Below are 22,244 nucleotides of genomic sequence, written 5' to 3'. Positions count from 1 at the left end.
CTATTCTTTAAAGTGCAGCTAAGCTGAACATGTTTGTTAGCTGGCACTGGTGAAATAATTTGTTTTCATTTATAAATAGAATAGTGTGATTGGATATTGGTACCTCAGTCCCCTCTGCCACTACACTTCATGAAAAGATTATACTTCTCTGTATGAAGTGAAAATTACCTTCAGGTTGGAGGGGGCAATTTAATTATTATTATTCTGCTTCCTCCTGTCTCCATGGTGATCCTATCCAAACAGCCTGTTCCCTTCTGTTGTATTGGACCTTTTTCTCCCCCTCCAGGCAGTAATAAATCAGCTATGCATAAGCCTGAATCAAAGTATTAATCAGTGGCCTAGGTAGGAGTACTGCCTACTGCATTTAGTACTGCAGCTTCTAAATCCAGCCACTCCACCTTCCTCACTCCAGGGCCTCTCCCTGGGTGCATGAAGGTCAATCCTGGCTGAATCCCTGCCCTGCTTGCCCCATGGCTTCCTCCTGGCAGGGGTGGACTGGCTGAGGGGAGGGGGAAAGAGTGTCAAGCCTCCTGTGCTAAAGCAGCTCTTGCAGCTCTCCCCAAGGCTGCCACCTGCGTGGGTCCACACAAGGGCGGTTATTGTGCTGAGAAATGCCTGCCAGCAGCCGATGCTGGGCTCCAGGTAGCTCTAGAGCTGCGGGCCCCGAGGTCCCCCTCCCCTGCAGTCAGAGAGAGGTGGGGTGGGGGCAAGGCTCTGCTCTCAGCCCCGCTGCACGCGGAGTTTGCAGGCAGTGGCGGTGCCAGGCACACGGGACGCTCTGAGGCAATCCCGTTTGCAGCTAAGCCCCTGCATCATTTCAGGATTTACTGCGGGGAATATGCCCCTCATTTCCTGCCGTGCCTGGGCGGGCAGGTTTGCAGCAGATGGCAGCGGGACCCCTCTGCGCCCACCCCCTTTCCACTCCCCTCTTCCCGCGGCTCTGTTGTGGAGGGGGGGCTGTTACCTGGGTTCTCTCCGGCTTCAGGGGCAGCGCAGGCAGCGCAGTCCGTGAGGATGCTGGGGTCACTCTGAGACCTGCCTCTGGGGAGAAAACAGCCAGTCCCTTCTTCCGCTGCAGCCATAGGTGGGGGGGGGGTCTCAGAGGCGAGGGGAGGACGAGGCGCTCATGGAACGGGAGGCGGCCAAGGTCACAATGGAGAAGCGGGGGATGGAGTCCAGAGCGCCAGCAGCTTCAGCCAGGCAGCCCCAGCCGCGGCAGCATCTTCCCCGGCCTCTTTCCGCCAGCTCCCGCCAGGGCTCCCCGCCTGCACCATCCAGCAGCCGCAGAGATGCCGCTAATGCCCCGGGCGCCTATCGCCACTCATTGGCGAACTTTCTCTCGGCGCCGCTCAGGGGGGCTGCTTTCGTGCTGCTCCGGGGGGGGCTGGCGTGAGCTGGGGCCGGGCTCCCCCCTCCCCCGTGCTCCCCCCCTGCCGCTCCCTTCCACCCAATAACAAAATCTTCGCTCCTGCTATTGCTTTAATCGGCTGCTCTTCTTGGAGCATCTGTTGGAAAACATTGGGATTCTCCCATCATGCCCCGCGAGAGGGAGTGTGACATCACAGTGGGGTTGGGAGGGGGGCCACCTGCACTGCACAAAGGGAGGGCAGCAGCAGGTGTGCGCGGCTAGGGGGCCCGGGGGGGAGGTGCAGGAAGCTGGGGGGTCCTACTGTTAATCTGCCGCTGTTTGCATTTCAACCCCCCTCTCCCCTCCCCCCCGACACATCTCCCCCCTCCCAATTCCTCCGCTGCGAGGCTGGGGGGGTTGGGCTGCTGTCATGTGACCAATCAGATCAGCCCAGCAGGGTCTGTCCGGGTGCGTGTGAATGGGCCAGCGGGGGGGATCCCAGCGAGACTGCTCCCCTTTTCGCCATTGCCCCTTCCGGGAGCTGCAGCTGGGACCCGGTGCTGGCTCCGGCTCGGGCTCCCCTGGCTGGGACTCGCCTTGCTCCGGGCGCCGCGCGTGAGTGGGCACTAGGCTAGTGTGCCAGACTGCACGTGGAGAGCGTGTGCACCGTGTATCAGCGAGTGCATTCTGTGCGTAGAGCCCGTCAAGCGTGTGCAGTGTATATGTGTGTGCACTATGCGCGGCTGCCTGTGCTCTGTGTGGGCGTGTCAGTGTGTGTGTATGTTCATTGTGCACTGTGTGTGTGCTGTGTGGGCGTGTCTCTGTGTGTGTGCATTGTGCACTGTGTGGGCATGTCAGCATGTGCAGTCCATGTGTGTGTATTGTGCACTGTGTGGGTGTATCAGCATTGTGCGCTCTGTGGGCATGTCAGTGTGTGTGTGTGTGCATTGTGCGCTCTGTGGGCATGTCACTGTGTGTGTGTGTGCATTGTGCACTGTGTGGGCATGTCAGCATGTGCAGTGTGTGTGTGTGCATTGTGCGCTCTGTGGGCTTGTCAGTGCATTGTGCGCTGTGTGGGCATGTCAGCATGTGCAGTGTGTGTGTGTGCATTGTGCGCTTTGTGGGCTTGTCAGTGCATTGTGCGCTGTGTGGGCGTGTCAGCGTGCGCAGTGTGTGTGCGTGCATTGTGCGCTGTGTGGGCATGTCAGCGTGTGCAGTGTGTGTGTGCCTTGTGCGCTGTGTGGGCGTGTCAGCGTGTGCAGTGTGTGTGTGCATTGTGCGCTTTGTGGGCTTGTCAGTGCATTGTGCGCTGTGTGGGCGTGTCAGCGTGTGCAGTGTGTGTGTGCCTTGTGCGCTGTGTGGGCGTGTCAGCGTGTGCAGTGTGGCTGCCTTGTGGGGCCTCTCTCATCTGGGCACTTGACTAGGTTACAGATTGGACCCGTTGTTGGCCTTATCCCCTTTGCCTGTGTCGCGGAACCCCCGCCCAGCCTGTCCTGACTACATTCCCACAGAAGCGGAGAAAGAACAGGTGGCACGACAGATCCAGTGAGCTGCTGCTGCCCATATCAGCTGACGATCTGCCTAAAACCCAGCCCTCCAAAAAAAAAAAAAAAAAAAAAAAAAGGCTGTGGCAGCTTCCAGTTTGCCAGGCACTAGCTGCCCTGACACTGGTGGGGGAAGGAGGGGGGCGTGAATCAGTGGTACCATCAGTGCTTTCCTTAACAGCCTGATTTCAGGGACACGGTGGCTTCACCTTGGACTGGAACAATCAGAGCAGGCTGCTTTTCTATGGCTGGGGAGTAGAGCTGGTCAGGAATTTTCCAAAGGAACACTTTTTTATTTTTGAAATATCTTTTACATTATAAATTAAAACAAAAACATAATAAAAAGTCAAAACCGGAACCAAACATTTCAATTGACCCCAAATTATTGTTTTCTTTGGCATCTCACTTTAGAGGAAATTTCAAAAAAAATTGTTTTCATTCTCTTCTTGAATGGATTTTTTTTCAAATGTGTGGCATTTCTCAGGTATCAAAAAATCCAGTTCCTGTCCAGAACTATGACCAGGATGAATTGCTTGGCTGCATATGCTCCAGTGCTCTGTGTTATTTCTTCCCTGTAAAACTTTTAAGTTATTGATGTTCCAGTTAGAGAAGCAGGGACCCTTTCTAGGCACTGCTCTGCTAGTGGAATAGCGCTGAGTTTATCCATGCAGCCCTTGCCTGGAATACACAGTGGTCTCAGTCCCACACATTTATCGGTACAGAGCACTCCCCAGTGGTGCAGCTGCTGTTGGGATTGTGTGTAATACACCCTTGACACAAAAGCAAGGTTTAAGGGCTGGGGGTTTGCACACACGTGCACATGCTACAGCAGGGGTGGGCAAACATTTTGGCCTGGAGGGCCAGGTAGGGAAGGCTGTACCTCCCCAAAGAGCCTGGCCCCTTTCCCCTCCCACTTCCCACACCCCTCAGAACCTCCCACTCATCCAACCCCCACTGCTCCTTGTCCCCAGACCACCCCCTCCCGGTACTCCCTACCCCTAACTGCCCCCCCGGGACCCCACCCCCTATCCAACCGCCCTGCTCCCTGGCTGCCCTGACCCCTATCCACACCCCTGCCCCATGACAGGCCCCCTGGGACTGCCATGCCTGTCCAAACCCCTCTGCTCCCTGTCCCCTGACTGCCCCCCAGGACCCCCTGCTCCTTATCCAGCCGCCCCGCTCCCCACCCCCTTACCATGCCACTCAGAGCAGTAGGACTGGCAGCTGCGTGGCCCAGCAGGAGCTCGCAGCCCCGCCGTCCAGAGCGCTGGAAGCATGGTGAGCTGAGGCTGCAGGGGAGGGGGATAGCAGAGGAGGGGCCGGGAGCTCAAGGGCTGGGCAGGCTGGTCCCGTGGGCCATAGTTTGCCCACCTCTCTGTTGCAGGCATAGCTGGTAGTGACACCTATACTTAAGGTTGCTGGACACATTCTTTTATAAGACTGTGTACAGTTGCTTATAACTTTGTGAAACTTAAACCATTTGTCTTGAAATTGTCCATCATAGATGTCTGCTCCAGGCTGATTTTTTTTTTAAATTCTAGCAAATATGGTGTTTGAAGGCCAGAAAAGGGGGTTTGGGAAAGATTTCTTTGAGGCTGTGTAATTGCTTAATGATACCCCTCATGAGTTCCAGCATGGGGTGGTAGGTGATTACGATGGGCATGCTGTCAGTCGTGTTTTATCTGTATTGAAACAGATTTTCTTGGGGATTTGGGTGGCCAGTTCCATGATGCGATCTACTTCTTTGGTGGAGTGTTCTTGCCTTGTTTGGTGAATGTGGTTTTAAGTGGGTTAAAGTGTGTATCCCAGATTCTCTCCTTGGAGCATATTCTCTAATATCTGAATGTCCTGGCTGAATATAGTAGTTTTCTTAGTGTGTCTAGGTTGGGTACTGGATCTGTGGAAGTAAGTGTGGTGATCCATGAATTTCTCATATATAGTTTTCATAGGGTTCCATTGTTGAAGCTAATCATGGCATTCAGGAAGTTGATGCTGGTGTGGGAGTGTTTCTAGAGAGTTTGATGGATGGGTGATGGTTACTGAAGTTGTGGTGGACATCTGTGAGGGAGTTTGTCATCTGTCCAGAAGATGAAAAGATCATTGATGTATCTCAGGTTTATCATTGCTTTCATGGTGCATTTGTTCAAACCATGGGAACAGTCCTGGGTACTGGGATGACTCCCCAGTATTCCAATCTCTTGATGAGCCACCTTGAGGAAGAATTTCTGGACAAAGTGCTTGCTGAATGTAAAATTACTCTAGGTGAGGATGAAATGACTGAGTTCAGCTGTGTGTGTTTGGTGTGGCTATCTGAGTGTTTTATTGCCTTGTAGATATTTGAGGCAGGCAGCGATGCTATGTTGGTGTCTAGGGAGGTGTCATGCACAGTGACAAGGATGGCATTCTGAGGGAGGTTGTTAATGTTGTAGAGTTTCTGGAGGAAGTTGGTTCTGTTCTGGAGGAAACTGGCCCTTTGTGTGGTCGGTGGTTTGAGGGTGGTTCCCAAGTTCTGATGTTCCTTCCATGAGAGGGCAAAAGCTAGATATGGTGTGTTCTTTGTTTGTGTATCGTGAGAAGGTGGGTGGGTTTGTGGGAGTTGAAGTTGTAGAGTTTCTTTTGGAGTTGTTTGAGGAAAGCAGTGCTTGGATCCCTTCCTTTCTTATGGTTGAGTCAATTGCCTCTGTATTTGCTTTGGTCCCTGCCAATCCGAGCAGCAAGAAACAGGCTGGGAATCAATCAAAGGTATTTTATGCCAGAGCTGCCCTTAGGCCACTTAGTTATTTTTCAAAGCACTGGCATCATATCTGTGGTGGGGAGGCTAGGAATAATAATTGTGTTCAATTATTAATACACTGAGCATGTAGCACAAAGCATTTCATATTTTGCAAAAGATACAGGTTTGTATGAAACATCTATCAGTTATCCTCATAATAATAATTAATAGTGAATCCAATTGCACCTTTCATGAGATTATTTTATGAGGGTTCTGCTATGTTTATGGTAGGTTTAAGCCCCAAAGGACTGGTATGTGGGGATCTCACAGAGATTTCCTCCCCTTGGAGGAAAACCCACATAACACTTTCAGGATCAGACGCAATATTAGTTGTTAGCATATTTCCTGAGCATAATTCCAATCCTTTTAGCTCCCTGTTTATATTTCTCTTGTCATTGCAACATCTCCCAATTTAGTACAAGGAATTGACACCTTTTTTTTCTTTGTGGATTACAACCTATATCTCACTGATCAGAGGACAAATTTCATAGGTCACTGTGACAGTCTGTACCCTATGTTCACCCATTTTTCAAGACTATGATACATTTAGTACAAACTATACCATGTAAGGTATCATCTGAAAACTCATGACTTGTTGATCATTATTGTCCTGGAAAAATATGTGTGGCAACATTATATGTAACATTATAAGGTTCCATTGTATGATGTTACTAACACATATTCTAAATCTGGGGAAACTGCCACGACCCAGTTCCTCAGAGATAAAAGGCAAACTGATGCCTTAGCCAGATGTCAGTAAAATTAAATGGACCATCACCGTATTCAGTGACCATTCTTTGGCAGGAAAACGGGTGTGAATGAGAAATTTACATCTTGGCAAAGAGAAACAGCTGAAAGTTCCCATCCCCACAGACTTGCTGTCTCCTGAACCCCAGATGAAGGTGATTCTCAAGGAAGAGGAAAAGATATAAAAATGGAGGAACAGATGCCCCAAATGATCTCTCCCCTCACCTCTACTCATGACATCAGCAACACTAGAAGAACAAAAGAAATAGCTTTGGAGTGGGTGGAGAGATCCTGACTGAAAGGAGTATAGTCAGTAAGATGGAGAGACGTGGTGAGAGAGACCTTTTTCTTTGAATTCACTTAGCTTGTTAAGTTACATATTAGTTGCGTTTTACCTTTTATTTACTTGTAACCAACTCTTACTTTTATCTCACTTAAAATCTATCTTTCTGTAGTTAAGAAACTTGTTTTATTGTTTTATCTAAATCAGTGTGTTTGGATTGAAGGGTTGGGATAACGATCTTCGCATATCATTTTCTGTTAACGAAATGATGGACTTTATATGAACTTGTGTTGTCCAGCAAGATGCTGGGCTGTACAAGATGCACATTTCTGACGGAAAGTCTGGGACTGGGATCTTGCTGGTGTTTCCCTGCAGTGTAATTTGTGTGTGGCTGATTATAGCACTCATACAGTATACCTAGAGTGATTTACATGCTGGAGGCTGCATGTGAGGAGACCAGGAGTGGTTGCTCTCGCAGTGAAGCAGTGTAAAAGGCCCCCTAGGTTGGAGAATTGAAGAGACACAGCTGTTCAGCTGTCCAGATTGTACCCTTGGTAATATCATAATAATTTCAATTTGAATTATATTCAGTTTAAAGAAAATGGCATTGTATTTTTCTCCATTCAGACTTTAAAAATTGGTTAAACTTTTTTTAAATGAAATATCCATTCAATAAATACTAAAATAAGCAATACTTATTTAGATATTTGCACCCCACAAACATGAAAAAAAGAATTCCCTGTCCATCCATTTTAGACTTCATTGTCAAAATACAAATGTACAAAATACAAAGCACAAAATATATCGGAAGGACAGAACAGGTCATGCAGGGGGAGGAGTGGCACTATATGTGAAAGAAAATGTAGATTCAAATCAAGTAAAAATCTTAAGCGAATCCACATGTTCCATAGAATCGCTATGGATAGAAATGTCATGCTCTAATAAAAATATAACATTAGGGATCTATTATCGACCACCTGACCAGGACAGTAATAGTGATGTTGAAATGCTAAGGGAAATTAGAGAGGCTATCAAAATTAAGAACCCAATAATAGTGGGGGATTTCAATTATCCCCATATTGACTGGGAACATTTCACTTCAGGATGAAATGCAGAGATGAAATTTCTCGATACTTTAAATGACTGCTTCATGGAGCAGCTGGTACGGGAACCCACAAGGGGAGAGGCAACTCTAGATTTAATCCTGAGTGGAGCGCAGGAGCAGGTCCAAGAGGTAACTATAGCAGGACCTCTTGGAAATAGTGACCATAATACAATAGCATTCAACATCCCTGTGGGGGAAGAACACCTCAACAGCCCAACAGTGTGGCATTTAATTTCAAAAGGGGGAACTATACAAAAATGAGGGGGTTAGTTAAACAAAAGTTAAAAGGTACAGTGACTAAAGTGAAATCCCTGCAAGTTGCATGGGCCCTTTTTAAAGACACCATAATAGAGGCCCAACTTCAATGTATACCCCAAATTAAGAAACACAGTAAAAGAACTAAAAAAGAGCCACCATGGCTTAATAACCATGTAAAAGAAGCAGTGAGAGATAAAAATACTTGCTTTAAAAAGTGGAAGTCAAATCCTAGTGAGGCAAATAGAAAGGAGCACAAACACTGCCACCTTAAGTGCAAGAGTGTAATAAGAAAAGCCAAAGAGGAGTTTGAAGAGCGGCTAGCCAAAAACTCCAAAGGTAATAACAAAATGTTTTTTAAGTACATCAGAAGCAGGAAGCCTGCTAAAGAACCAGTGGGGCCCCTTGACGATCGAAATACAAAAGGTGCGCTTAAAGACAATAAAGTCATTGCGAAGAAACTAAATGGATTCTTTGCTTCAGTCTTCACAGCTGAGGATGTTAGGGAGATTCCCAAACCTGAGTCGACTTTTGTAGGTGACAAATCTGAGGAACTGTCACAGATTGAAGTGTCACTAGAGGAGGTTTTGGAATTAATTGATTAACTCAACATTAACAAGTCACTGGGACCAGATGGCATTCACCCAAGAGTTCTGAAAGAACTCAAATATGAAGTTGCGGAACTATTAACGAAGGTTTGTAACCTGTCCTTTAAATCGGCTTCGGTACCCAATGACTGGAATTTAGCTAATATAACGCCAATATTTAAAAAGGGCTCTAGAGGTGATCCCGGCAATTACAGACCGGTAAGTCTAACGTTGGTCCCGGGCAAATTAGTTGAAACAATAGTTAAGAATAAAATTGTCAGACACATAGAAAAACATAAACTGTTGAGCAATAGTCAACATGGTTTCTGTAAAGGGATATCATGTCTTACTAATCTATTAGAGTTCTTTGAAGGGGTCAACAAACATATGGACAAGGGGGATCCAGTGGACATAGTGTACTTAGATTTCCAGAAAGCCTTTGGCAAGGTCCCTCACCAAAGGCTCTTATGTAAATTAAGCTGTCATGTGATAAAAGGGAAGGTCCTTTCATGGATTGAGAACTGGCTAAAAGACAGGGAACAAAGGGTAGGAATTAATGGTAAATTCTCAGAATGGAGAGGGGTAACTAGTGGTGTTCCCCAAGGGTCAGTCCTAGGACCAATCCTATTCAATTTATTCATAAATGATCTGGAGAAAGGGGTAAACAGTGAGGTGGCAAAGTTTGCAAATGATACTAAACTACTCAAGATAGTTAAGACCAAAGCAGATTGTGAAGGACTTCAAAAAGATCTCACAAAACTAAGTGATTGGGCAACAAAATGGCAAATGAAATTTAATGTGGATAAATGTAAAGTAATGCACATTGGAAAAAATAACCCCAACTATACATACAATATGATGGGGGCTAATTTAGCTTCAACAAGTCAGGAAAAAGATCTTGGCATCATCGTGGATAGTTCTCTGAAGATGTCCACGTAGTATGCAGAGGTGGTCAAAAAAGCAAACAAGATGTTAGGAATCATTAAAAAGGGGATAGAGAATAAGACTGAGAATATATTATTGCCCTTATATAAACCCCTGGTACGTCCACATCTCGAATACTGTGTACAGATGTGGTCTCCTCACCTCAAAAAAGATATTCTAGCACTAGAAAAGGTTCAGAAAAGGGCAACTAAAATTATTAGGGGTTTGGAGAAGGTCCCATACGAGGAAAGATTAAAGAGGCTAGGCCTCTTCAGCTTGGAAAAGAGGAGACTAAGGGGGGATATGATAGAGGTATATAAAATCATGAGTGATGTTGAAAAAGTGGATAAGGAAAAGTTATTTACTTATTCCCATAATACAAGAACTAGGGGTCACCAAATGAAATTAATAGGTAGCAGGTTTAAAACAAATAAAAGGAAGTTCTTCACACAGCGCACAGTCAACTTGTGGAACTCCTTACCTGAGGAGGTTGTGAAGGCTGGGACTATAACAATGTTTAAAAGGGAACTGGATACATTCATGGTGGCTAAATCCAGAAATGGCTATTAGCCAGGAAGGGTAAAGAATGGTGTCCCTAGCCTCTGTTCATCAGAGGATGGAGATGGATGGCAGGAGAGAGATCACTTGATCATTGCCTGTTAGCTTCACTCCCTCTGGGGCACCTGACATTGGCCACTGTCGGTAGACAGATACTGGGCTAGATGGACCTTTGGTCTGACCCGGTACGGCCTTTCTTATGTTCTTATAACTTAATACAGAAAATTAACACCCAAACATAATTAAAATGCAGCAGTACAATTCTATTAATTGTCTTTCCATGCCATAGAAGACAGGTGAACAGATATTTTTTGTTTTATGTTCCATTTAAACAAAAAAAAACCCCTAGATATCAATCTTTGAATTCTAAAAATGTTTCTTTGATGGGAAGAAACAAAGAAGAGATGAGTCATGTTGACCCAATTTTTCTTGAGTCAGCAGAATAGTAAACAGCCTCATTTCCAGTACTCAACAGCCCATATGTGATTTCTGATCATACCTCTAATCTTTCTCATTATTCCTTCCTTTGGAAAAAAAATTATTCAGGACAAATTTAGAATTATAATGATGTCAGCTTTAAAGCTGCAATTGTTTTGATGACAATGGGAGACGATTTTTTTGCTTAGAGCAATGTTTTCAGATCTAGCTACAAAAAGCATAATTTCTGGCTCGTGGTTCTTGCCTGGCTTTTTAGATTTGAGGCCAGCATGCTGTAACTCGGAACGCTCACATTAGTGTTGCTGATGTTACCCCCTTCTAATGCTCAAAAGGCGCCTGTGTCCACATACTGTGCTGGTTTCGCTCAGACAATTTCTTGGCAAATAGGACATGGGTGGGAAATCATGTGTCAAGAAGGTGGTAAATAAACCTATGCCATTAAGAACAGATCAAAAATGATTACTGCTGGGTGTTCCATGTAGCACTGAAGAATTGGAAGAAGTCTTCTCCAAAACAAGAGCCTGTCCCACTTGCTACTATAAAATATGGATAAGGGACCCAAAGAGTAATAGGCAGGGATTGTCTCTGAATTGGTCTCATACGTATTCGCACCCTTTATGTTTCCTGATCTTGGCTCCAGTGGTGCTTCTGACTATTTCTAGGATTTTCCCACTGCTGCACACCTGAGTCTGGGGGCTGATTTTCCCTATTTGCTTTCTCTTCTAGCTGCACTGCTCTGTCTCAGTTTGTCATGTTATGCAGAATGAGAGACCAATGATGGGAAGAGCCAGGGGACAGTGTACAGGAACAGTCGGCTCAGCTGCCTGCCTGCCTGCCCAACCCGCAGCTCCAGCTCAGAAAAGTCCCCTGCCCCAGCCATCAGTGCCATCCCAGACAGAAGGTGAACCCTTATACTACAGTAATGATCCCAAACCACACAGTTTACAATAGCAACATCAATATAGACAGTCAAGCAGGGGGAACTAGGAGCTGTAGCATGCAGACTCTGAGGGGGAATTTCAGGGACCTAGTAGCCTTGCAGTAATTATGCGCAAGGAGTGGGGAGTAAGATTTACTAACAACTTGAGGAAATCTTTTTCTTTTCCACATTCATAGATGTTTGAAAGAAACAAATAGCTGGAAAGAAAAGACACCTATGGGTGATGGCGAGGGACAGCATTTATGCATTCCTTAGCTCGCGCCACTTCCCGCAGCCCCCATTGGCCTAGAGTGATGAACCATGGCCAGTGGGAGCCGTGATAGACCGAACCTGCGGACGCGGCAGATAAACAAACCGGCCTGTCCCGCCAGGGGCTTTCCCTGAACAAGCAGTGGCCTGACTTTGAGAAGCACTGCTCTAGAAGGATAAACAATTTCAAATATCTGGATTGAAAGACACCTGTTGTGTCCACTTTTATCTGCAAAATAGTTCATAATCTGAAATAGATTGGGATACATCAGTGATGATTTAGGCACCTGAAAGCCATAGCCAAAAGAGGACTCACATTGAGATCAAACCACATAGTTCAACCCTATAACAGAATAATAATTAATGCTGCAAACTCTGGTGAAATGCTTGCATGTTACAGTTGTAGTATAGGAGATAGGGGCTCTAGACCAAGGAGAAAGTAACGAGAGGAAAAGCAAATAGTAATGCATTGTATTTTTCATAAGTAGATATCAAAGCACTTCACAATCTTTAATGTACTTATCCTCACAACACACTTGTGAGGCAGGCAAGTACTACTATTATCCCCACTTTACAGATGAGGAACTGAGGCACAGAGAGACTAAGGCATTGCAATGCCTAACTTTCAGGCACCTAGAAAATCACTGAAACTACAGTGGGATCTGCAAAGCCTGAGTTATGTGCCTAGACTTCTTATATCCTATACAATGAATGGGAAGAGAGAGGCATCTTAGAATGAATCCAAAAAAGCCAACATGCTGGGCAGGAGCTGCCTAGGCTACCCAATGGGAGATGCTAATAAGAGGGGTGTGTCCTAAGCCCCGCCCCTCTCTGAGGTAGGCATGTAGATTGGGCTGCAGGGATGCACCTATCTCTGCTTTCCCTACTCCTGGAGTCAGCAGCCTAGATGTAAATTATTCCTGTGTGAATTAATGAGGTGCCTGCCGCACTCCATGCAAAGCAGCTGAAAAGGGAGGTGCTGCCACCACCCACCTTATAACTTTTATCCCAGTGGTTACAGCAGCCATCGGGGATATGGGAGACCTACGATCAATTCTCTGCCTGGGACTGAATGGCACATAATGGAACAGTTTCAATAGGAGAGACTGAAGGAGTCCTGCATCAGTATATCCGAGAATTCAGTGGTTAGGGCCCTCTTCTGGAAAATGTGGATTCAATTTTTTTTTGTTCCCTCAAGCAGAGGAGGGACTTGAACCTGAGTCTCCTACATCACAGATGAGTGTTCTAACCACAAAGCTCAAATGTATAGAGTGTGTACCTCCAGAATTGGCTGGATTTTTGAATGGGGCCTGAGATGGTATTTGTGCTCAGAGCACATCTACTAGATTGGGCCCATCATCAGTGGGCAAACACTTATTTTCACTGGGATTGCACAGGGGAATAGGCAGGAAATAAATGTCTGGGTGCCTAGAATGAGGCAGCAGCATGTATCCCCAGAGGCAAAAACTTAGACACCTAAGGGACTTTTACAGCAGCAAGTTAGGTGCCAAGTAAGCTCAGGTGCCTACAGGATTAGGCAGCAGCCAAGCAGGAGTTTTGTGGATCACAGTGGTCAGGGGCAGCTCTGTGTTTTTTGCCGCCCCAAGCATGGCAGTCAGGCAGCCTTCGGCAGATTCGGTGGCATTTCTGTGGGTGATCTGTCAGTCCCACGCCTTCGGGAGGCTGCCTGACTGCACCCTCACAGCGACCGGCAGGCTGCCTCGTGCAGCTTGCCGCCCCAGGCACTCACTTGCTGCACTGGTGCCTGGAGCCGCCCCAGACAGTGGTACCTAAAAACTGGAAGTTAGGTAGCCAAGTCCCTGCAGGGATCTGGGCCAAAGTGATTTGCCCAAGGTTACATAGAAAGTCTGTAGCAGACCTGGAGATTAAACCTGCATCTTCTAAGCTGGTTCCCTAACCACTGGACCATCCTTCCACAAAGAAAACACCAGTCTATTGTAAATATCAAACATAAGGGACTTTTAGTTTAAGGTCCCATAAAAAATACATGGACTTCATGTTCCAACATCCATGTGAAATAATCAGCCCTTCATGAAACCCATTTTTCAGGATAAGACAAAGTTTAGCTGAAAGCCCTAAACTGAGGTTTAACCAGCCCTAAGCTCCTATAGCTAGACACCAAGGATGAAATTCTGGCTTCACTGAAACCAATGGGAGCTGCCATTAATGTCACTGGGGTCAGGATTCCACTCCAGATCTCTAATCCCTTGGCTCCATCCATTATGTGTTTTAGCCAGTCACTCTTATTTATTTTGTTCCCATCACAATTTCTTTCCTTTTTCTATGTATATGTATTTTCCCCAGCCCCATTAAAACAATTTTATCAAGTTTAAAGTTTTCTGACAATAATTATTTTGTTTTTCCCCAAAAATGTTCATTTCATTTGAAATAAAATCAAAGTTTTATCAAACAATTCTCAACCAGCTCAACAAGTCCAGGGCATATAGTTCCCTGGAAACCTGGCAAGGGGCCAACAAAATATTTTGAAGTCCTGGCGTCTGCTGCAGATGACACAGCTCAAAGGTTCAGATCCGAGGCATGATTCAGGCTTCAAAGAAAAGCTGACTTCAAGCAGGAAGCAAGCAAGTTCAGACATTGAGAGAGCGAGCTTTGGCTTCAGGGCGCAGGCAAAAACAGCTTCAGCCCCAGGGCAAGAACATACCCAGAAATTATTCCAAGACCTATGTCATTACTGCAATACAACATTCCTTCTTCATAAGCTTTATCTTTATCAGGCTACTGCGGTGTAATTCATCATTCTGCTGAAGCAATAATAATAGGATTTAAATCGCACATTTCATCAAAACACTGTGGGAACATTAACTAATTAATTAGGTTATTATAAACTCTCTAGGTCAAACTCCCTCTGGTACATGCACACAACTCCCATTGCAATGAGTAGGAATTCCATGTATGTATCCAAGGTGTCTCCTTCATTGTAACAAACTCTATGTTCTACCGCACCAAACACATGACTTTTGAGACCAGACCACAGATAAAAAGAAGAACTGGGCCCATTTGTGTATGTACAACATGGAATTGCACAAAGAAAAATCTTTTAATGGAACAGATAACATTTTACATTAAACACTGTAAATCAGCTTTTCTGTTACAATAAGGAAGACACATGGATGTGCAGACATTAACTGCATAAATAATAATTAAATCCCACCACAAATATTTGCACAGTACTCAAGGCTTAGGGCCTGATCTAAACCCATTGAAAGCAACAGAAAGATTCCTACTGATTTCAGTGAGCTCTGTATCAGGCCACCAGTGATTTAACTGCTAGATGATTTTAGGTTCCTATAGCACCCCTGAGATATAAGAACCTGGATAAAGTAAAATAATTTTTAATATTAGCTACATCAAGCAACTATCAGCAAGCTCTATTAGTAATTAAAACTAATTCATTGTCCTTTTGTCACATGTGGACTAAATCCTGCAGTTTTTATTCTGGAAAACTCCCACTGAACTCGATGCTACTTTCACTGGGAGGTCAGCAATGCGAAGTCCCTGGGCCAGTTGACGAACTGGAATGTTAGTGAATTTGCACAAAGTATGAAAAGCACCAGCATTTAATAGGAGCACCATGTTAAGGCTGCCGTCTTGCTCCCTCTGAATTCAATGAGTTAAGGGGAAGGTGCAGGCTTGATGCCACTGGGAGTTTTACCTGAGTAAAGGTTGCTGGATTTGGTCCTATGCGTATATTCCAGCCACACACACTTTATCTCATCCTCCTTTAGTCACATTTTCCTTTTTTACCTTCCCTACTCTGGCCTGTAATCTGCATGCTTTTACATACCAACCAATTTATATGTTAATGTAATATTTTGGTTGTCATAATAGTTGAAGTAATGATGGAGTAGATCCTAACACCTTCAAACCACATAGAAGAGCAAACAAGTGCATAGTGCCTGAGTCTGCTCTCCATTAGCGACTTTCCATGGGTATAACTTAATGTAAAACTGGTGGAACAATGAGGAGATTCAGGCCCACTAAGCTGTGCTTGGGGAGCATTAGGACAAAAAGCCAAAGCCCAAGAAAAATCTTAAGTTGCTAATTTTCCGTACTTTGATTTCTACAAAGTGTTCTCTGCAGATTTGACTTCTATTTTATGTTCACTGTAGCTATTACTAAAGAGCCTTCTCTAACCATATCTGTGAAACAAGGGGTAATTTCTTGGGCTTCTAAAAATGGGGGCGAGAGGAATCTGAAATCTTTAGATAATTGGAGCTCTATTACACTTCATTTAGATCCTAAAATACTGACTGTAATTTGAATTAATTTATCTTATTTAGTTAATCAAGAGCAGTGTAGATTTACCTCAGGAAGACACATCGTTAATAATGTGCATTTAGTTCTGGTTGTGTTTGGAAAAGCATGCCTTGGGATGTTGCCTGCATTTTGTCTTTGCCTTTCAGAGAGTATTTGATGAAATGGTGTTGGTTTTTAATTTAGATCCTATGGATAATAGACATTTGATATGTATTGTCCAACTGTTAATACTGAGTATAAAGTAATTAGCAGATTTCAAGTAGTAATTAATTGCTTATAGACTGAGTCATGGGAATGGGGATAAAATAGCTGTTTTGGACAGAACACTGGTTCTGTAACTAAGGTGTAGCAGATCCAGCTGGGAGAGCTTAAAAAGGGGAATATGCTGGAGGCGAGCTTTGCAACTGTCACATTTACGATTTGGATAAGTGTGTTAAGGATTGGGCCAAATTTTCAAAGAGACTGGAAGCACCACATATATCAAGTTTATTGTTAATCGGGACTCCAGTAGAGAAGGGCTTGGGGGAAGAGTTGACTGATGTTCTTCACTATGGTGGTGTGAAAGGGAACTGAGCTGCAGAAAAAGGCACCCAGGGCAGGGAAGGAGGCAGTAAGCTCTTCAGAGGGCCTGGTGAGTTACTGTTACTACACATAACCATCCTGGCGCCTCTGCAAATTATCCATAGGACTAGTGGGGCACACGGGCGGGAGAAACCAGAGGAAGAAGCCTGGGAATAGCAACTTTTAAGGCTTTATCCAGGTGCACAGTGCAGCCTATAGGCACTTAGTTCTCTGCATGCACAGAAAGGCAGCTGTTTTCCCTGTCCTGTAAGGACTGATGACTGGGTAAAATACTGGGATAGTTAAAGCCTTACAGTATAGTAAACGGAACCTTCTCCCAGTCAGTGGGGGCTTTTAGGAGCCCAGAAGCAGCATAACATTCCAGCTGTCTGAGCTGAGTGGAGCTCCCAGAGGGAATGTTTCTCAAGGTTTCCTGTGAGCCACCTCCCCGCTCTTCCATTTATTACAGTTCTCCTGCCTGCACTGCATCCCTGTGAAGCGGAGAGCATATAATTCAGGCCCCATGGGAGTTTTTGACTATAGTAGCTAATTATGCTGGAATTAGAAAAAGAGGGTCTATATCAGGGATAGGCAACCTATGGCACGTGTGCTGAAGGCAGCACACGAGCTGATTATGAGTGGCACTCACACCGCCTGGGTCCTGGCCACTGGTTCGGGAGACTCTGCATTTTAATTGAATTTAATTTTAAATGAAGCTTCTTATACATTTTAAAAACCTTATTTACTTTACATACAACAATAGTTTATTTATATATTACAGACTTATAGAAAGAGACCTAAAAATGTTAAAATGTATTACTGGCACGCGAAACAAATTAGAGTGAATAAATGAAGACTCGGCACAGCACTTCTGAAAGGTTGTTGACCCCTGGTCTATATGAACCTTACTATTAACAAGAAGACAGGTTCAGTTTCAGGCTTTCAATTTGTCATGCACTTGAGTGCTCCACTTAACAAATGAGTAGGCTATTAAAGAATGAGGGCCAGATTGATAGATACTGGCCTAGGAAGGGCAGGATAGGTGGTGGCCCTGCATTCTAGGCAATATTCATCCCAGATGCTACATTAGCCTTTACATAAATGCTTCTTTTCCAAATGATTTTTGGCTCAGATTTTCCAAGGTGCCATTTTGTACATGTCCAACTCACACATATGCAAGGTACATACAAAATGTTACACTTGATAATCTGAACCACCATCATTTATGTGATACTCTCTTCTCAAATATTCAAGTAGTTAACTGCAAATGGGTCTGTTTCTGCTCCTCTTGAAGTTGTTGGCAAGAGTCCTACTAGCTTCAATGGGAACAAGCTAGTGCTATGAATAACTAGTAATAAATGGTTTTTTGGGAGGGCGGGGGGGTGGACCTTAATTTTTTCATGGTAAAATGGACGTACAGAGTCATTCGAATGTCATAGGGCCAAAGATTCTGGAATAGTCATCATAGGATATCAATAATGCCAATTATCAGAGGGGTAGCCATGTTAATCTGGATCTGTAAAAGCAGCAAAGAATCCTGTGGCACCTTATAGACTAACAGACGTATTGGAGCATGAGCTTTCGTGGGTGAATACCCACTTCATCAGATGCATGTAGTGGAAATTTCCAGGGGCAGGTATAAATATGCAAGTAAGAATCAGGCTAGAGAAAACGAGGTTAGTTCAGTCAGGAAGGATGAGGCCCTCTTCAAGCAGTTGAGGTGCGAATACCAAGGGAGGAGAAACTGTTTTTATAGTTGGCAAGCCATTCACAGTCTTTGTTTAATCCTGAGCTGATGGTGTCAAATTTACAGATGAACTGAAGCTCAGCAGTTTCTCTGTGAAGTCTGGTCTTGAAGTTTATTTGAGGCAAGATGGCTACCTTTAAATCTGCTATTGTGTGTCTAGGGAGGTTGAAGTGTTCTCCTACAGATTTTTGTATATTGCCATTCCTAATATCTGATTTGGGTCCATTTATCCTTTTACACAGGGACTGTCCAGTTCGGCCGATGTACATAGCAGAGGGGCATTGCTGGCATTTAATGGCGTATATTACATTGGTGGATGTGCAGGTGAATGAACCGGTGATGGTGTGGCTGATCTGGTTAGGTCCTGTGATGGTGTCGCTGGTGTAGATATGTGAGCAGAGTTGGCATTGAGGTTTGTTGCTTGGATTGGTTCTGATTTAGAGTTACTAGGGTGCGGTGTGTAGTTACTGGTAAGAATATGCTTCAGGTTGGCGGGTTGTTGGTGGGCGAGGACTGGCCTGCCACTCAAGGCCTGTGAAAGTGAGTGATCATTGTCCAGGATGGGTTGTAGATCACTAATGATGCATTGGAGAGGTTTTAGCTGGGAACTATATGTGATGGCCAGTGGAGTTCTGTTGGTTTCTTTCTTGGGCTTGTCTTGCAGTAGGAAGCTTCTGGGTACACGTCTGGCTCTGTTGATCTGTTTCCTTATTTCCTTGTGGGTTATCGTAGTTTTGAGAATGCTTGGTGAAGATTTTGTAGGTGTTGATCTCTGTCTGAGGGGTTGTAGCAGATGTGGTTATACTTCGGTGCTTGGCTGTAGACAATGGATCATGTGGAGTGTCTAGGATGGAAGCTGGAGGCATGAAGGTAGGCATAGTGGTTGGTGGGTTTTTGGTATAGGGTGGTGTTAACGTGACCGTCACTTATGCCAATGACTACTGGTTTTAAACTACCACCTGCTCTTAACTTCTTAGGTTCTTGAAGCCCCTTGGACTTATCTTCTTCTAAGCATCAACTACATAGTGTCATTTCTTTACGCTCCTGTTACCATCACTCAGGTGCTTTCCATCCAGGAAATGAAAATCAACCAAATACTCGCAAGTTTGTAAGTAAGCAATGATAAGAAAACTGAAAGCAGCTGATTTTTCCCCCTCCCAAAGTCATTTGGCTGATGCTTATATTGGATTCCTTATTAGGCCTTTGTTTTTTATAACCCTTGGCAATCTTCTGAGTTGTTGCAACTCAGCAAACATTTTCATGTAGGCAGCTGAAATGACATTGGTGGTAGTTAGTAAATCAATTTAAAACATCAATAGAATTCTGCACTAAGAACTGCAGAAAGAAGATCAAGTTTTGTATACTAATTAAGGATGAACATTGTCCTGCTTTTATCCACCGACAAATGTGGCTGTTTTGGTCAAAATCTTGTATTGCTTTACATGGAAATTTGATTTAAAAATACTTGAGATTTTTCAAATATATCCTGTTTATGTTCAGATCAAAAGCTAGAGTCTGGAACTTATCAGGGAGGCAAACTGAATACCTTGCAAAGAATTCATCTCTCTACTATTCTTACAAAAGCTACTATGATAATATATGCCTACATTCTTCGATATGATTAATGGACACTGACATGAAGTGGTCTTGTTGTTTACGAGTTGTACATGTAGCTTGATGTATCAAAGAAAGATACTAATCTGCCCAGTTTTAATAATCATCCTTGGAATTTAAGCAGAAATTTCATCTGACAATTTCTGAATGTAGCCCTGTTCATCATGGCTAATTTTCTTCATCATAAAATGACTCTATCCTACCAGGATAAACTAGAGAGTTAATTTCTACACATTGCAATTTGGTCGTTTAAACATTCCAGTCAAGGAGAAATGAAAGTGATTGTTTAAAGTCTGCAATGTGGAATGATCAGACAGCCCTACTGGTTAAATAGAAATATGAGTCTTATATCACTGAAATAAATTTTGTTTGGTTTGTTGTTTATTTTGCACTCAGTTGAGCCTTTAGCCTCAACCTGAATAAGGGTTGGTGTGTGAATGCTCTATCCCAGGATATGTTGACGTGTGAATGCTGTATACTGGAAAGTATTTGTGGCTTGAAAAAGAGAAGGAGGAGAGGTAGGGTGCCCAGATAGCAAGTATGAAAAATCAGGACAGAGCGTGTGGGGTAATAGGTGCTTATATAAGAAAAAGCCCCAAATATCGGGACTGTCCCTATAAAATTGAGACCTCTGGTCACCCTGAGGAGAGCTCCTTTCTAGGCTACAACATGACCAGCTAAACATGTTTGTGAATGTGTTACTGTATTTACATGGGTGTTAAGGAGCTTTTCAATCGTATTAAGATCATTCTGCTGAGCTAACTGAAATGGAAAACATACTTTCTCATCATCTAGAACAGTGTTTCCCAAACTTGGAATGCTGCTTGTGTAGGGAAAGCCCCTGGCGGGCCTGGCCGGTTTGTTTACCTGCTGCGTCCACAGGTCTGGCCAATCGCGGCTCCCACTGACAACGGTTCGCTGCTCTAGTTCAGTGGGAGGCGCGGGCCGAGGGACCTACTGGCCGCCGCTTCCAGCAGCTCCCATTGGCCTGAAGCAGTGAGCCGCGGAGCTGCAATCGGCCAGACCTGCAGATGCAGCAGGTAAACAAACCGGCCCGGCCCACCAGGGGCTTTCCCTACACAAGTGGAGTCCCAAGTTTGGAAAACACTGATCTAGAATACTCATGGATGTGATCTAGCCCTTTATTATTTTAATTATTCTCTGTTTTACTCTGTATACTGTGGAACAAAGAGGGTATCTTATGATGCAGAATGGTGAGTAGCTCAGGAAATCAGATATGTAAAAATATGTTTTAACTAGTGATAACCAATCAAACACTCCTGCTGATATATAGAGCCAGTTGACTTTTTGTTTCTGAACATTTGAAATGTTAACATTATCGCAAGAGATTTTCACCATAATTCAACCAGCTGTATTTGTGCAGTAGTGTTAATTTGTCATATGCAAACTGCTGTCACTAGGTGGTGACATGTCCTCTCTCTCTCACACACACATGTACGGCAGCAGGTCTGACGTTTCATCTGCTATGGGCACCTGGTGTAAGACAGACAGACAGAAACATATTGTAATTACAGCAGGGATGTTTGATTTCTGGTTCAAGTGTTAAGTTGACTTATAAAAGAGACATTCCCATTTTTTGAGTAACTGTTTTTGAGCATGTAAATTTAATTTGGAAATAAAACACACACACACACAAGGATTAAAATGAACTTTATTTTGCTGATGCTTTATGTTGAAGTGTTCACATTTTTGCAGGACGCAGTTTTGATAAGTGGGCATTTATATCCTGATCAGATTTGTCCTTTTTTGTTCTCTTTTTATTATTTGTAATGTTTATGTGGTGCTTGCTGATTGACATCTCATTGCCATCAAGTCTGGTTTAATTCTAACCTGTATCTCTTTCAGATTAAATCCAGAAAAGGTCAGTCAATTGTCATCACATGTAGGGAAGAAAAACTTGGTGCTCTGTACTACTTAGATGGATGCTGTAGAATTTCTGATACAACGTTCATAGATTCATAGGATGAAATGCTGGCACCATTGAAGTTAGTAGGAGTTTTGCTTCCCACTTCAGTGAGGTCAGTCAGGATTTCACCTATATGTTTTAACAGAGACCACAGAACTCCACCTAGTTATTCCTGCATTGAGCTCAGTAACTAGAAGTTATGTTGCTGTAGAGTCAAACTGCCTTGGGGACCTTATCTAATGCCTAGTGAACTCAATGGCAACATTTCCTTTTTCTCAGTGGGAGCAGGATCAGACATTGGGGCTTCTGGGACCCTGATCCTGCAAGATGCTCAGCAGCCTCACA

The 22,244-nt window shown here is 44.3% G+C and overlaps 1 protein-coding gene across 4 annotated transcripts in view; it reads right to left on the bottom strand.

The window, feature by feature from the left end:
• The window catches only part of PHACTR3 (phosphatase and actin regulator 3), a 171,018-nt gene extending 169,632 nt beyond the window's left edge, over positions 1-1,386 (bottom strand). For all 4 annotated transcript variants that reach the window (XM_050917778.1, XM_050917779.1, XM_050917781.1 and 1 more), the window contains exon 1: positions 965-1,386. In XM_050917778.1, coding sequence (XP_050773735.1) covers positions 965-1,082 — 118 coding nt within the window. In that variant the 5' untranslated portion in view covers positions 1,083-1,386. The remainder of the gene's footprint in view (positions 1-964) is intronic.
• Between the last annotated feature and the right edge of the window lie 20,858 nt (positions 1,387-22,244).

The sequence above is a fragment of the Gopherus flavomarginatus genome, chromosome 11, assembly GCF_025201925.1.
Source record: "Gopherus flavomarginatus isolate rGopFla2 chromosome 11, rGopFla2.mat.asm, whole genome shotgun sequence".
Lineage (NCBI taxonomy): Eukaryota > Metazoa > Chordata > Testudines > Testudinidae > Gopherus > Gopherus flavomarginatus.
The sequence above is the reverse complement of the archived record's forward strand: the minus strand, read 5'-3'. Positions and strand labels throughout refer to the sequence as shown.